Here is a 13454-nt window from a genome sequence, read left to right on the forward strand (position 1 = left end):
TTTTAATGATTAAAAAAAATTCATCCTAATCCCAGAGTACTTCAACAGCCTCTAAACATAAGAAGATCTAATAGAGGTGTATCACATTTCATGAATGAATCTCTGGAATCAGACAAAGGAGAAATCAGAGATGCTCATTCCCTTTTTAAAAGCACTGTTGTCACCTTTACAAAAAGATTCTCAATGCATATAGATGCATATATCTAATGCATTAAAGCAAGGAATACCTTATAATTAAATTTAGCTCAAAACATCACCGATAATTTTGACAATATACTTTACAATTGAAAGGAAACCGGTTCAAGAAAGATACCAATGCAAAGATAACTTTCACTAGTCTTATACCTCATTTGGAAATCTCACAGATCACATGGTCTTAGTTAATTAAATACTCTTATTTCAGACACAGTGATGTCCACCTGATGCCACAATTTCCATAGAGTGTTCATAAGTTGTTCAGGATCTTTATGTATTCAAACCCAGCAGCCATTAACAAAAATCTTGGTTGCACTAAAATGCAACACCAAAAGCATTTTGTACTTAGTAACCCTATAATAAGCTATAACTAAAGATTAACAATAGTTTTTGCATCTATACACACTCAGCAACAGCTGCAGGAGAAATTTCTTCTAAATTTCCATACTCCTTTCTTCTAAAAATACCAGAATTGGAGAAGGTTGAGCTCCAACTGAAACATAAGCCATCAGAGCTAAATTCTTCACAAGTCCTAGAGCATGGCCCTTGGAATAAATAAAGTACATATTACTCATACTGATTTAACATGCCTATCGAAATTCTTTTCCAAAAATATTTTTCTTTCAATTTGATCTCAGGATGTACTCTTACTTCCTAAGAACAAAATTATAAATAATATCTTAGTTCTAAACTACACTACATAACAAAAACTTGCTTCTAAAAATAATTATACCCTACATAATTACTGTCACACTTTTTATCCTGAACATAAATTCTAATGCATTACCTCTGGAGTCTCAGCAGGACACACCATTCCCCACAACATATTACGTAACTGTCTTGGTTTTGCTAGCTTGCCATCTCTACCAATGGAAGGATTTAAACAACACAGGTGAGAAAGAGTAGATGCAAAAGTCAGGCAGTTTAATACCTAGAAAACAATAGTAAATCTTTAAAGTTTGGGTATTTCTGTTACTCAAACTATCATGTTTTTGGCAAATACTAGAATGAAGCAAAGTCATATTTTTACATATAATCCACTCAGTGTTCAATTGTCCCCATCCCTCCTTTCTCCATTCTGCCCTGGATAATCTTATTCACCCCTGTAACTTAACTGACCCTTAGAGCAGGGATGGCAAATACATGACATATAGTTCTAACATACCACGTAAATGTTTTGTTTATGGTCTATCTCCAACCACTAGGATGTTAGTTCCACAAGGGTGGGGAATTTTTATTTGTTTGTTTCATTCTCTGTTGGATTTAAATAATCCATTTGGGTCATGTAACCATATCAATAAATACTCTAATAACTAAAATATACTCCACTTTCTAACTCTGTGACCAGTGTTTGGTCTACATTTTACCTTACTTCTCTGTAGTCTTAAAGACTCTGGACAATTCAGGACAAATTTAAGAATATCAATTACTCCTGAGACAAGGATCATCAATGGAAAAAATTGATAAGGAAATGCATATTTATCTAGACTCAACAAACCTTTCCACAAAAATAGTAACTTTACAGTGGACAAATCTAACAGATGCCACTGTGAAGTTAATATTACCAATAATGGGACAAAATGACATCCTGTGACTCCTGATGTGATGCCCTGGGAAGCACACAATACGATCTCTGTATGTGTCCTGCCAAAAAACGCATAAATTGAATCTAATCATGAGGAAATATTGGAAAAGCTCAAATTGAGGATACTCTACAAAATAAATGGCCTATCCTTTTCAAAAATTTCAGTGTTTTGAAACACTGAGGATAAAGACAAGGGAAGATAGGGACTTACCTGGTGGCACAGTGGTTAAGAATCTGCCTGCCAATGCAGGGGACACGGGTTTGAGCCCTGGTCCAGGAAGATTCCACATGCCACGGAGCAACTAAGCCCGTGCACCACAACTACTGAGCCTGCACTCTAGAGCCCGTGAGCCACAACTACTGAGGCTGCATGCCACAACTACTGAAGCTCATGCCCCTAGAGCCCGTGCTCTGCAACAAGAGAAGCCACCGCAATGAGAAGCCCATGCACTGTAACGAAGAGTAGCCCCCGCTCGCTGTAACTAGAGAAAGCCTGCACGCAGCAACAAAGACCCAAAGCAGCCAAAAATAAATAAATAAATAAAGACAAGGGAAGATAAAAAGAGACTAAAGAGGCATTAAAAACAACATGCAATACATGATCCTGGACTAGATTTCTGGACCGGAAAAAAAAAATGCCATTAAGGACATGATCAGCACAACTGGCAAAAACCTGAATAAGATCGCGAAGCTAATAGTGTTGTACCAAAGTTAAATGTCCTGATTTGGATAATTATACTACAATTGTGTAAGTGAATGTCCTGGTTCTTAGGAAATATACACTGAAGTATTTAGGAGTAAAGGGGCATGAATGCCTGAAATTTACTCTCAAGCGGTCCAGAAAAAAATAAAACGTATATATAGATAATAGAATCCTAAAGTAAATGAGGCAAAGGTAACAACTGGTGATTCTGGGTGCAGAGTATAGGAGAGTTATTTGCAACTTTTCTATAAATTAGAAATGATTTCAAAGTAAAAGGTTTAAAAAAAAAAAAGGTATCAACTACTCTTTTTCCCTTTATACTAAATAGCACCAGACTAGTATGGTTTTCCTGACTACTGTTTCTTCTTGTTGATGTCAATGAACTCTGGCTGCCTCTAGGTTTCATGTCTATTTTACAGAGAATTGTCAGGAGAGAAGGTAAGGCAGGGCTGAAGGATTGCACTACACAGTAAACAGCATGGGGTTTGCAACAGCTAAATTGATCTTCAGAGCAGCTTTGTACTGTGTTTTAGGATTAGCAACAGTCAGTAACTTTAAATCTCATGAAAAATACTATGAATACATTTTGCTTGCGCAATACCATTTCCATCATCTCTGGATCTTCAAAATCATGAATATGCTCTGAAATATCTCTGTCAGACACAAAATCTAATGCTCTAAAAAAATTAATGATGAAAATGTCTGGGTTAATATATGGTAGGGTTGCCACAATGTGCTGACCAATAGCACTCTTTTTGCACCCTAGGAAAAAAAAATCATTAGAATATGAGGACACAGAGATCGTAGCCATATATAAACATCATAAGAACCATTTTATATACATGCTCATTATATGTATCTCAAAAGAAGCATGTCTCTCATATTTTAAGGAATGTCCTATGGCTGCTTTTCAAACCAATGGAACAGGTTTACTCATCTGATGGACAGGCTGGTCATTTGGACCTGAGAGAACTTGCATTATCTACTCTCTCTGTCTGCCAAGATCCTCTAGAATTCCCCAAGACTGTATTTGGAAATGACCTTTGGCTGCAAAACACAGACCCCCAAGTCCTTTCCCGCAACCAAAAAAATTAAAAACTTTGGAACAAAGAAATAAATGAGGGCAAAATAAGAGAGAATATGGATACACAAATGTGGGAAAAGCTAAGCACAAAATGAAAAATAAATATTAACTCTTAGTTGGTCTGTGAGGTATCGCCACATACAAACAATGTTGCAAAATTAACAAACAGCCTCTCTCATATAAGCTTCTCTTTTCCAATTTTTCCCCCTTTAATTGCAACACAGACAGAAATGAAATAAAAGCTACTAACTTACACTGCATTACACAACACCTGGTTTCTCAGTTTTAATCAAATTTCTTTCCTTCAATATCAAATTCTATCTTCTCTTGGCCTCATAACCCTACATTATCATGGTCCATCTAATAACAGTTTCTGTTGTCTTCCTCCTCCTACTTCAGGCCTCCTTCCTTAGAAACCTTATCCCATCTTACGGATGTTCAGTAACAACTTTACATAAAGGATACGCAAATCTTCATCTTGATCTTTTTCCTGTACCCTCAACCCTCACGTCTCCAATTGCCATTTCATTCTTTCAACTTAGATACCAATTATTCCATTCAGTCTATTATTTGTTTCATCAAAAAAATTTTTCTGAATAAGCAAAACATTAAAGCAGAATGCCTACATCATGCACCACCCAAAATCTTTTGTCTGAAAATGAACTCACTAGGTTCTCTCTAAAAACCAATTCTTAGAAGTTCTCTATTTTATCTAGGACCTCAGAGTAAGAACCATACAATCTTAATTGACTCATTCTCATATTATATCAAACTTATCACTATATCTGGATGATTTTCCTTTCTCTGCCGCTAATTAATTCATTTTGCCCATAGCTGCCATGATAATCTCTCTAACATACTGTGTTCTTACTTTGCCCTCCATAATCCAGGCCAATGCTTATCAACAAAGAATGCACATCAGTCACCTGGGGATCTTTTCCAAACACTTGTGCTTGGGCCCCGTTCTACCCCCATTCACAAGTAAAAACCATTTTAATTCTTTAAAACACCTATTCTACATGGGATTTTAACTTCAGGCACTTAAATGTCTCTAATGTTCAAGACTCCTTCTTTATAAAACTTATAAAAGTGATATTAGACTCTGCAGAACTGTTTGTAAGAGCACAAGACTGGAAACCTAAATGTCCATCAAAAGAGAAATGGTTCAAAAAATTATGCTACATCTACACATGGAATATCACAGCTCAAAAACAATGATCAATTGCTGATCTAAATATATTTTTAAAGGATACCAGCAATCTTCAAACAGGCATATGTTATGCTCCCATTTATAGTTTTGTGTTAAGACTATTTATGGATGGATTCATGAGAAATTATCAAAAACAGCTACCACGGGACTTCCTTGGTGGCGCAGTGGTTAAGAATCTGCCTGCCAATGCAGGGGACACGGGTTCAAGCCCTGGTCTGGGAAGATCCCACATTCTGCGAAGCAACTAAGTCCATGCGCCACAGCTACTGAACCTGCGCTCTAGAGCCCGTGAGCCACAACTACTGAAGCCCGAGCACCTAGAAGCCTGGGCTCTGAAACAAGAGAAGCCACAGCAATGAGAAGCCCACGCACTGCAACCAAGAGTAGCCCCCGCTCACCGCAACTAGAGAAACCCCACATGCAGCAACGAAGACCCAATGCAGCCATAAATAAACAACCAAACAGCTACTGATCGGGAAGAAATCTGGGGATCAAAGGAAGATTGATTGATTGATTGATTGATTGATTGATGGCTGTGTTGGGTCTTCGTTTCTGTGCGAGGGCTTTTCTCTAGTTGCGGGAAGTGGGGGCCACTCTTCATCGCGGTGCGTGGGCCTCTCACTATCGCAGCCTCTCTTGTTGCGGAGCACAGGCTCCAGACGCGCAGGCTCAGTAATTGTGGCTCACAGGCCTAGTTGCTCCGCGGCATGTGGGATCTTCCCAGACCAGGGCTCGAACCCGTGTTCCCTGCATTGGCAGGCAGATTCTCAACCACTGCGCCACCAGGGAAGCCCCGAAGACTACTTTTTATAGTGTACCCTTTTTTGTAATTTTTGGAACTATTTTAATGTGCACATATGCCTTATTCAAAAAAATTTAATAAAAAATTTACATGAAATTAAATAAGAGTTGATTACAACAAATTCCCAATATAGTTGTAAAGATTAAATCAAGCAAACTGAGTAACATAATTGGCACATAGCAAATATTCAAGAAATGCTAGCTGTTATTATATTACATTACTATAAGCAACATGCCTAGGGTAGGCAGCTACTAAGATAGTGCCTGATGATCCCTGCCTACTATTACTGCCTTGTATAATCCCCTCCCTTGAGTATGGACTGGATGTGCTGACTTGCATCTAATAAATAGAACTTGGCAAAAATTATAGGATGTTGCTTCCAAGACCAAGGTATAAAAAGATGGTGATTTCCAGGAATTCCCTGGCAATCCAGTGGTTAGGACTCGGCGCTTTCACTGCCAGGGTCTGGGTTCAATCCTTGGCTGGGGAACTAAGATCCTGCAAGCCTCGAGGCGCAGCCAAAAAAAAAAAAAAAAAAAGGTGACTTCCATCCTGCCCTTATGCTCTACAAATTTTCTTAATTACTCTCTCTGCCAAAGTGAGCTGCCATGTTATCAGTTACTGTATGGAGGGGAGCCAAGCGGCAAGGAACTGATTCCTGCCAACAACCAGGCAAACGAGCCTTAAGATGATGACTGCAGCCCAGACAAATAACTTGACTGAAGCCTTGTGAGAGACGCTTAGCTAAAGGACCCAACTAAGCCACATCCAGAAACTGTGAGATGATAAATGTTGCTACTGGAGTGATTTATTACACAGTAGTAAGTAAATAATAAAATGCCTAGCATATAACACTGATAATATGCTCCAGAAAAACTTTTTGACTAAACATGCAGTCTGGTAACTTACAAAACTAGGCCAACAGGAATAAACCCAAACAATATCATGTAATAGTCCATACCTGTCCTCCTCTTGCCAGCATGCGAACCCAGATAGTGGGTCAGAAGAATTCTCCAGACATGATCTACACTCTCCTGTGTACGCATATTTAGAATCCTTTTTGGCAAACACAAAGATTATGTCTGTTGCCATTTTCTCTTGAGCAATCAGAACCTATATGGACAATAAAAGTTACAGCCCTAAAACCCACAAGGTCCTTGAAGTAGAAAGAAGAGTGAAATCTGCATCTTAATTTAATCTCATCATACAGGCTCACTGAAACATCAATTCTTGAACTTTACAAACTCCATTTTGCAAAAATGCTCCATAAAAACATACAAGTTCAAACAACTGACCAAATTTCTAGTGCTTATTATATACAGCTAAATAAAACTTTGGTTTATATAAATTCAGCTGTCACCCCCCTAAATAATTCAACTACCACTTTCAGATTATTCTGTAGAAAAGCTTACTTTTTAATTTCAACTTTCATAATTTAAATCGTAATGATAATTGTGTAATTTTTTAAAAATAATGCTACTAGGGCTTTCCTGGTGGTACAGTGGTTAAGAATCCACCTGCCAATGCAGGGGACACGGTATCGAGCCCTGGTCCGGGAAGATCCCACATGCCGTGGAGCAACTAAGCCCGTGTGCCACAACTACTGACCCTGCACTCTAGAGCCCACGAGCCACAACTACTGAGCCCACACGCCGCATCTACTGAAGCCCGTGCACTCCAGAGCCCGTGCTCCACAACAAGAGAAGCCACCGCAGTGAGAAGCCCGTGCACTGCAACGAAGAGTAGCCCCCGCTCGCCGCAACTAGAGAAAGCCTGTGCACAGCAATGAAGACCCAACACAGCCAAAAATAATAAACAAATAAAAATAAAATAAATTTATAAAAATAAAATAAAATAACGCTACTATACCTTTTCTGATCCATTAATAATGAAGTAGCCATCAGGATCCAAGAGGCATCCATTTAACTCACAAAGATCATGATCTGCTAAGCCATTTAGTAGACAGTAAATTGAATGCAACATAACTGGAACTTTACCAATAAAAGTTTTCTGATGCTGCATCTGAAGTTGTTCTTCACCTTCTTTAATGACTGTTGCTGTTATAAAGTGGAGCAGAAAATAAAAGCATATCACAAGTTAATACTAAGGTAATTGTTAAAACTTTCAACTGGTTAAAATTGCATTTTCTAAACTGTATTTCAATATCAGCTGCTGGAATAACTCTTTCTTACGTGAGATTTCTTAATCTGGCTTCACGTGGCAACACTGGTGAAGCAGCACAATCTCTTATGGGCTTGGAGAGGTAAAGTTGTTCAAACTTCAGCAAATATCTTGGCTAAAATGAAACCAAAAAACATGAAGAGGGTAAATAATTTTTTTCTATAAAAGTTTTGATGATTCCATTTAAACCACCATTAACATTTTGAGTAGAAGAAACTCTATAAACCGACTAAATCAATCCACTTTAATATGGGTACTCTCCAAAGTCAACAGCCATGTTCCATATACATTGTTTTATACTTCATCACTTTCTTAAGGTGTAAGACAAAAAAAGCTAATATATCACAAGTAAGTAAAGACTATACACGTATCATATGCTCTGAATTTATATGAAACAATTAAAATGGATTTGCACTAATGATCTACACAGCCGTTTCATGTGCCCTCTCCTTCATTCAGGTCAGAAGTACAGTTCCCAGAAAAAAAAGAAAAGATAAATTTGGACAATTAGAACTATACTCTAATCTCATCAATAGAACATAGAAAAAGTAAACCTAACTCTTCAATTAAACATACAGAAAATCCTAATTACTACTCTACATAAAGGACTGAACACTTCTAGCCCTGGCTGACTATAGCTCAGCCCTTAGCAGGAAAAAAAAAAGTTTTCAATAACGTATCTATTTGTTGCCCAATAAAACAAGACCCATGAAAACTTTCCAGTAATAAATGGATAGTGTATTTCTCTCTAGATCAATTCTCAGAGGAGAAGATGTGAGTAAGCAGACCATTAAAGGTAAATTGTTGACACCCAAGCTTCCCAAACTGGAGTAGAAAAAAGCATAGAGAACTGATGGTGATAATGAGTCAAAGGGAAGCCAGCCATCCAACTACTCATTTCTACTATCACCCTAGTCTAGGACATTATTATCTGAAACCCAAGCTATACCAAGATTTTAATCTGACTCCAGCCTCTCTCCACGCCAAGTAAACATGATCTCCAAAGTAACCTTTCTAAAATAATGCTTCATGCACATTCTCTGACAATCCTTCCACAATTCCCCTTGACATCCAATGACATCCAAAGGCTGTGACAATCTGGTTTCATCTTATCTTCCACTAATACCCATCAAAAACAAATCAAATCAAAAATCATATACTGACTGTTACGGTCCCTAAAATCTATCCCCAAGCCAAATATTGATATACCAAGTATTTTTTTGCTGAAATGATTAAGTACCTTTTCTCTACTAAGACAAGTCCTACCCTGCCCTTCAGAGTTAGTTAAAAGTCCATCCCATCTCTTCCTCTAGGCTCTGACAGCCCAGCTTGAGAGATCTCTTCCTCCATAAGTACTTATGACACTGGCACTTTGAAAATGCTACATTATAATATTGTTGTCTCTCTTGTTTTGCAAAGACCATGAAGAGAAAATGCTCTAAGTATAAAAAAGGCATTTTATGCCCATTTTCCAACACAGTGCCAGAAGTGCCAATTATTTTTGTTCTTAACAGCAAAAGTCTGTGCAGCACCTCCAGCCAAAATGAGAATAATACATCAGCCCTTACAAGATAAGCTACAGAAAAGAGGGACTGAACTGGCCAGAAGTAATATTCTCTCTTTCTGTCTAATTCTATTTCTGGGGCTCTCCCTACTTCCCCTTGTTTTTCAGTTTTCCCTGTCCCTTAAGGCCCATCATGCTGCTTCTCTACCCAAAATCTGGGGTCAGTCATTATCATTCATGTAAAACTAGATTCTAAAATTATAGCCTTAGGACTTCCCTGTTGGTGCAGTGGTTAAGAATCTGCCTGCCAATGCAGGGGACATGGGTTTGATCCCTGGTCCGGGAAGATCTCACATGCTGCAGAGCAACTAAGCCCATGTGCCACAACTACTGAGCCTGTGCTCTAGAGCCTGTGAGCCACAATTACTGAGCCCACGTGCCACAACTACGGAAGCCCGCATGCCTAGAGCCTGTGCTCTGCAACAAGAGAAGCCACCTGAATGAGAAGCCCGTGCACCATAACGAAGAGCAGCCCCTGCTGACTGCAACTAGAGAAAGCCCCCATGCAGCAACAAAGACCCAATGCAGCCAAAAATAAATAAATAAATAAATTTACATTAAAAATAAGTTAATTAATTAAATAAAATTATAGCCTTGCTATGATTTTAACAATGTTAAAAAAACATGCATATGTGAAAACAAAGACTACAATGAACTTAGAAAAATTAAAACAGCTAATATGATTGATGGTTTTCCTTTATTATATCTCCTATTGTTATGATAATGTATTTCATGCAACAAATAATCAAGGGAAAAAGTCCTTCACATACTTTTTCTTTTATGATTCCTTACACTGTGAAAGAAAAAAGTGAGGTTTTTCTGAAGCAATATAACTATTTCTGGCTTGCTTCTCTTAGTAGTCTATCATATCTCTGAGTTCTGTCTTACTAGCTATTAAATACTTACTATCTGAATAAGGATTAGGGTTTTACATTACTTGCAAAAATGCATCTCTCCATTAGTAAGAATAAATCAGGAGCTGATTGATGATGCTAGAAGAACACTACTAAAAACACCTACAGACCCTCTTCTTTTTTTTTTTTTTTAACTGTTAGGCCAGATGAGTTAAGGACTGAAATTTCAAGTCAATACTCTCATTTATGTTACTTTATTAGAATAACCATTTTACTGGTTCTTCAACTTCTCTACTAGCATGCTGTTTCCGCTTATAGGTCTATAGGTGGAGCATCTTCCACAATTCTTTGAACAGACATCTGAATAAACTCATCAAAAGCATCCAGCTGTTGTCTGACCACGCCTTTCTTGTCAAAATGGGAACTGGGAAAATAGTTGAGTTCATAATCAGTTACAACTCAGTGATTTTTTTAGCATATTTCCCCATTTCCGTTATTATTAAATTCAATAAATACTAATCATTAAATACCAACCACTCTATACAAATCATTACAAAAAATACTATGTGGTATCCAAAAAAGGAATAAGTCTAAGAACGCTTTCTCTGTAGAACTTAGTTAAATTTGGGGGAAAGAGAAATATTGGTAAAATAATTCAAACAGAACTTAAGAACTATAAGTAAGCCCTAATTTACAAATGTCCTTTATATATCAATTTCATCCAACATATTTGAAACATTTCTTGAAAAAAGTGTCAGGAGATAAAACTAAAGAAAATGCACAAAGATAAAAATAAGTATGACAACATGAATGGACCTTTAGATAATTATGCTAAGTCAGATGGAGAAGGACAAATACCATGATTTCACTCATATGTGGAATCTAAAAAAAAAAACCCCAAACCCAAACCAACCAACAAACAAGAGAACAGAAAAACAAACTCACAGATATAGGAAACAGATTAATGGTTACCAGAGGGGAAGGGAGTTGTGGGGTAGTTGAAATGGGTGAAGGGGGGTCAACTGTACGATGATGGATGGTAACTAGACTACGGTGGTGATCACTCAGTTGTATATACAGATGTTGAACTATAATGCTGTATTCCTGAAACTTACATAATTTTAAAAAAGGATTAAAAAAAAGATAAAATAAGAACTCTAGGCGGGGTCTGCAGGGAGGAGAGCGGCCGGGGTTGGTCAGGGCGCGCGCGGCAGGCGGTGCCTGCACAACCCGCTCCCAGGCGGTTCGGGGCTCCGGGGCCCCGCGCCCGCCGCCCGCGCACCGCGTCCCCGGGCCGCCGCCTCAGACGCCACTTGTGGAATTCTTTCCCCGGCGGCTGTAACTTTAAACCGGCCTGAGCGAGGCCTGTTTTTATTCAGAAACCAACCACCGGAGAATGGCTGCGGAAAACGCCGAGATGCAGGGCCAGCCCACCACTTGAAGATTCCTCACCAAGTGGCCGGGAAGCATCGGCTTTACCTAGGAATCTTTCTTTGAGATTTCAAGGTTCTGTCGCCCCCTTCCAGGGTTGGCCGGACTGGTTGCTGAGGGGCTTTTGATTGAGGGCGCTGCCCGAGCCTGGGGAGCTGTGCATGAATGAACCGCATCGCCTGGCCTCAAAGCGCTGACTCCGAGGCCACCACGCGTGAGCCTGGGCCACCCTCATGCAGAAATCACTCCAGGAGCTCCTCGGGGACCGGCTTGTGGTGGTGAGGAGCCAGGAGATGCATGTAGCAGCCACGTACCGCCAGGCCTCCCTGTACGTGGGTGACCTCCATGCGGACGTCACCGAGGACCTGCTGTTCAAGAAGTTCAGCGCTGTGGGGCCCGTGCTGTACATCCGCATCTGAAGGGACCTGGTCACCCGCCGCTCTCTGGGCTATGCCTACGTGAACTTTCTGCAGCTGGCAGATGCCCAGAAGGCCCTGGACACCATGAACTTTGACCCGATAAAAGGCAAATCCATCCGTCTCATGTGTTCTCAGCGTGACGCCTTCTTGCAAGGAAATCTGGAATTGGGAACGTGTTCATCAAGAATCTGGACAAATCCAATGATAACAAAACCCTTTATGAACACTTTTCATCTTTTGGGAAGATCCTGTCCTCCAAGGTGATGAGTGATGATCACGGCTCCAGGGGCTATGCGTTTGTGCACTTTCAGAACCAGACTGCCGCCGACAGGGCCATCCAGGAGATGAATGGGGCACTGCTTAAGGACTGCAGGCTGTTTGTTGGCAGATTCAAAAGCCGCAAAGATCAGGAAGCCGAGCTCCAAAACAAAGCCAGTGAGTTCACCAATGTTTACATCAAAAACTTAGGAGATGACATGGATGATGAGAGACTGAGGGAAGTTTTCAGCAAATATGGAAAAACCCTGAGTGTTAAGGTGATGACAGATTCCAGTGGGAAATCCAAAGGCTTTGACTTTGTGAGTTTTGATAGCCATGAGGCTGCCAAAAAGGCTGTTGAAGAAATGAATGGAAAGGACATAAATGGACAACTGCTTTTTGTAGGCCGGGCACAAAAGAAAGAGCGACAGGCTGAGTTAAAGCAAATGTTTGAACAGCTGAAACAGGAAAGATTTCAGCGGTGCCGGGGGGCAAAGCTCTATATTAAGAAACTGGATGAGACCATTGATGATGAAAAGCTACGGAGGGAATTTTCTTCATTTGGATCAATTAGCAGAGTTAAGGTAATGCAGGAAGAAGGGCAAAGCAAAGGGTTTGGCTTGATCTGCTTCTCCTCTCCTGAGGAGGCCACTAAAGCAATGACTGAGATGAATGGCCGCATCTTGGGCTCCAAGCCGCTCAACATCGCCCTGGCCCAGAGGCCGTAGGAGAGGAAAACTTAATGCACCAGCCAGTGTTTGTAGCAGCTTGGGGGATGTTAGTGATCTCTGCCTGAATCGTCCTCAGTAAATTTCAAATCCCAGCTGATGGCTGCTTAGTTTAGTAAACATTATGATTGAAGGTTTTGTATACAAAGCTATTTATTTTTCTTTGGAGGAAAAATAAGTGAATCTTAGAACCTCGGTTCTTTTCATAGAGGCATACCATCTAATTATAATATGGTATATTTTTCTGATTTTGATGTAGTGTTCATAGCAATAAGTATAATTAGATATATTTTTACTGCATTTTGAACCAACTGAAGTGTGGTAACTGTTTGCATTTATTGCATACTTTTTATTTTAATAATATTGCTAGCTTTAATTTCTTCCATGAAAATATGCCCAAAGTAGTTCTTATACGCAAGAATTGCAAAGTAATTTATTTT

The 13454-nt window shown here is 39.4% G+C and overlaps 1 protein-coding gene across 1 annotated transcript; it reads left to right on the forward strand.

The window, feature by feature from the left end:
- Window positions 1-11902: 11902 nt before the first annotated feature.
- On the forward strand, window positions 11903-13029 carry LOC103008286 (polyadenylate-binding protein 4-like). The gene is given in 2 exon segments (XM_057547129.1): window positions 11903-12178; window positions 12181-13029. Coding segments are annotated over 2 exon segments (1125 nt in total).
- Window positions 13030-13454: the final 425 nt, after the last annotated feature.

Source organism: Balaenoptera acutorostrata, chromosome 5, assembly GCF_949987535.1.
Source record: "Balaenoptera acutorostrata chromosome 5, mBalAcu1.1, whole genome shotgun sequence".
NCBI lineage: Eukaryota > Metazoa > Chordata > Mammalia > Artiodactyla > Balaenopteridae > Balaenoptera > Balaenoptera acutorostrata.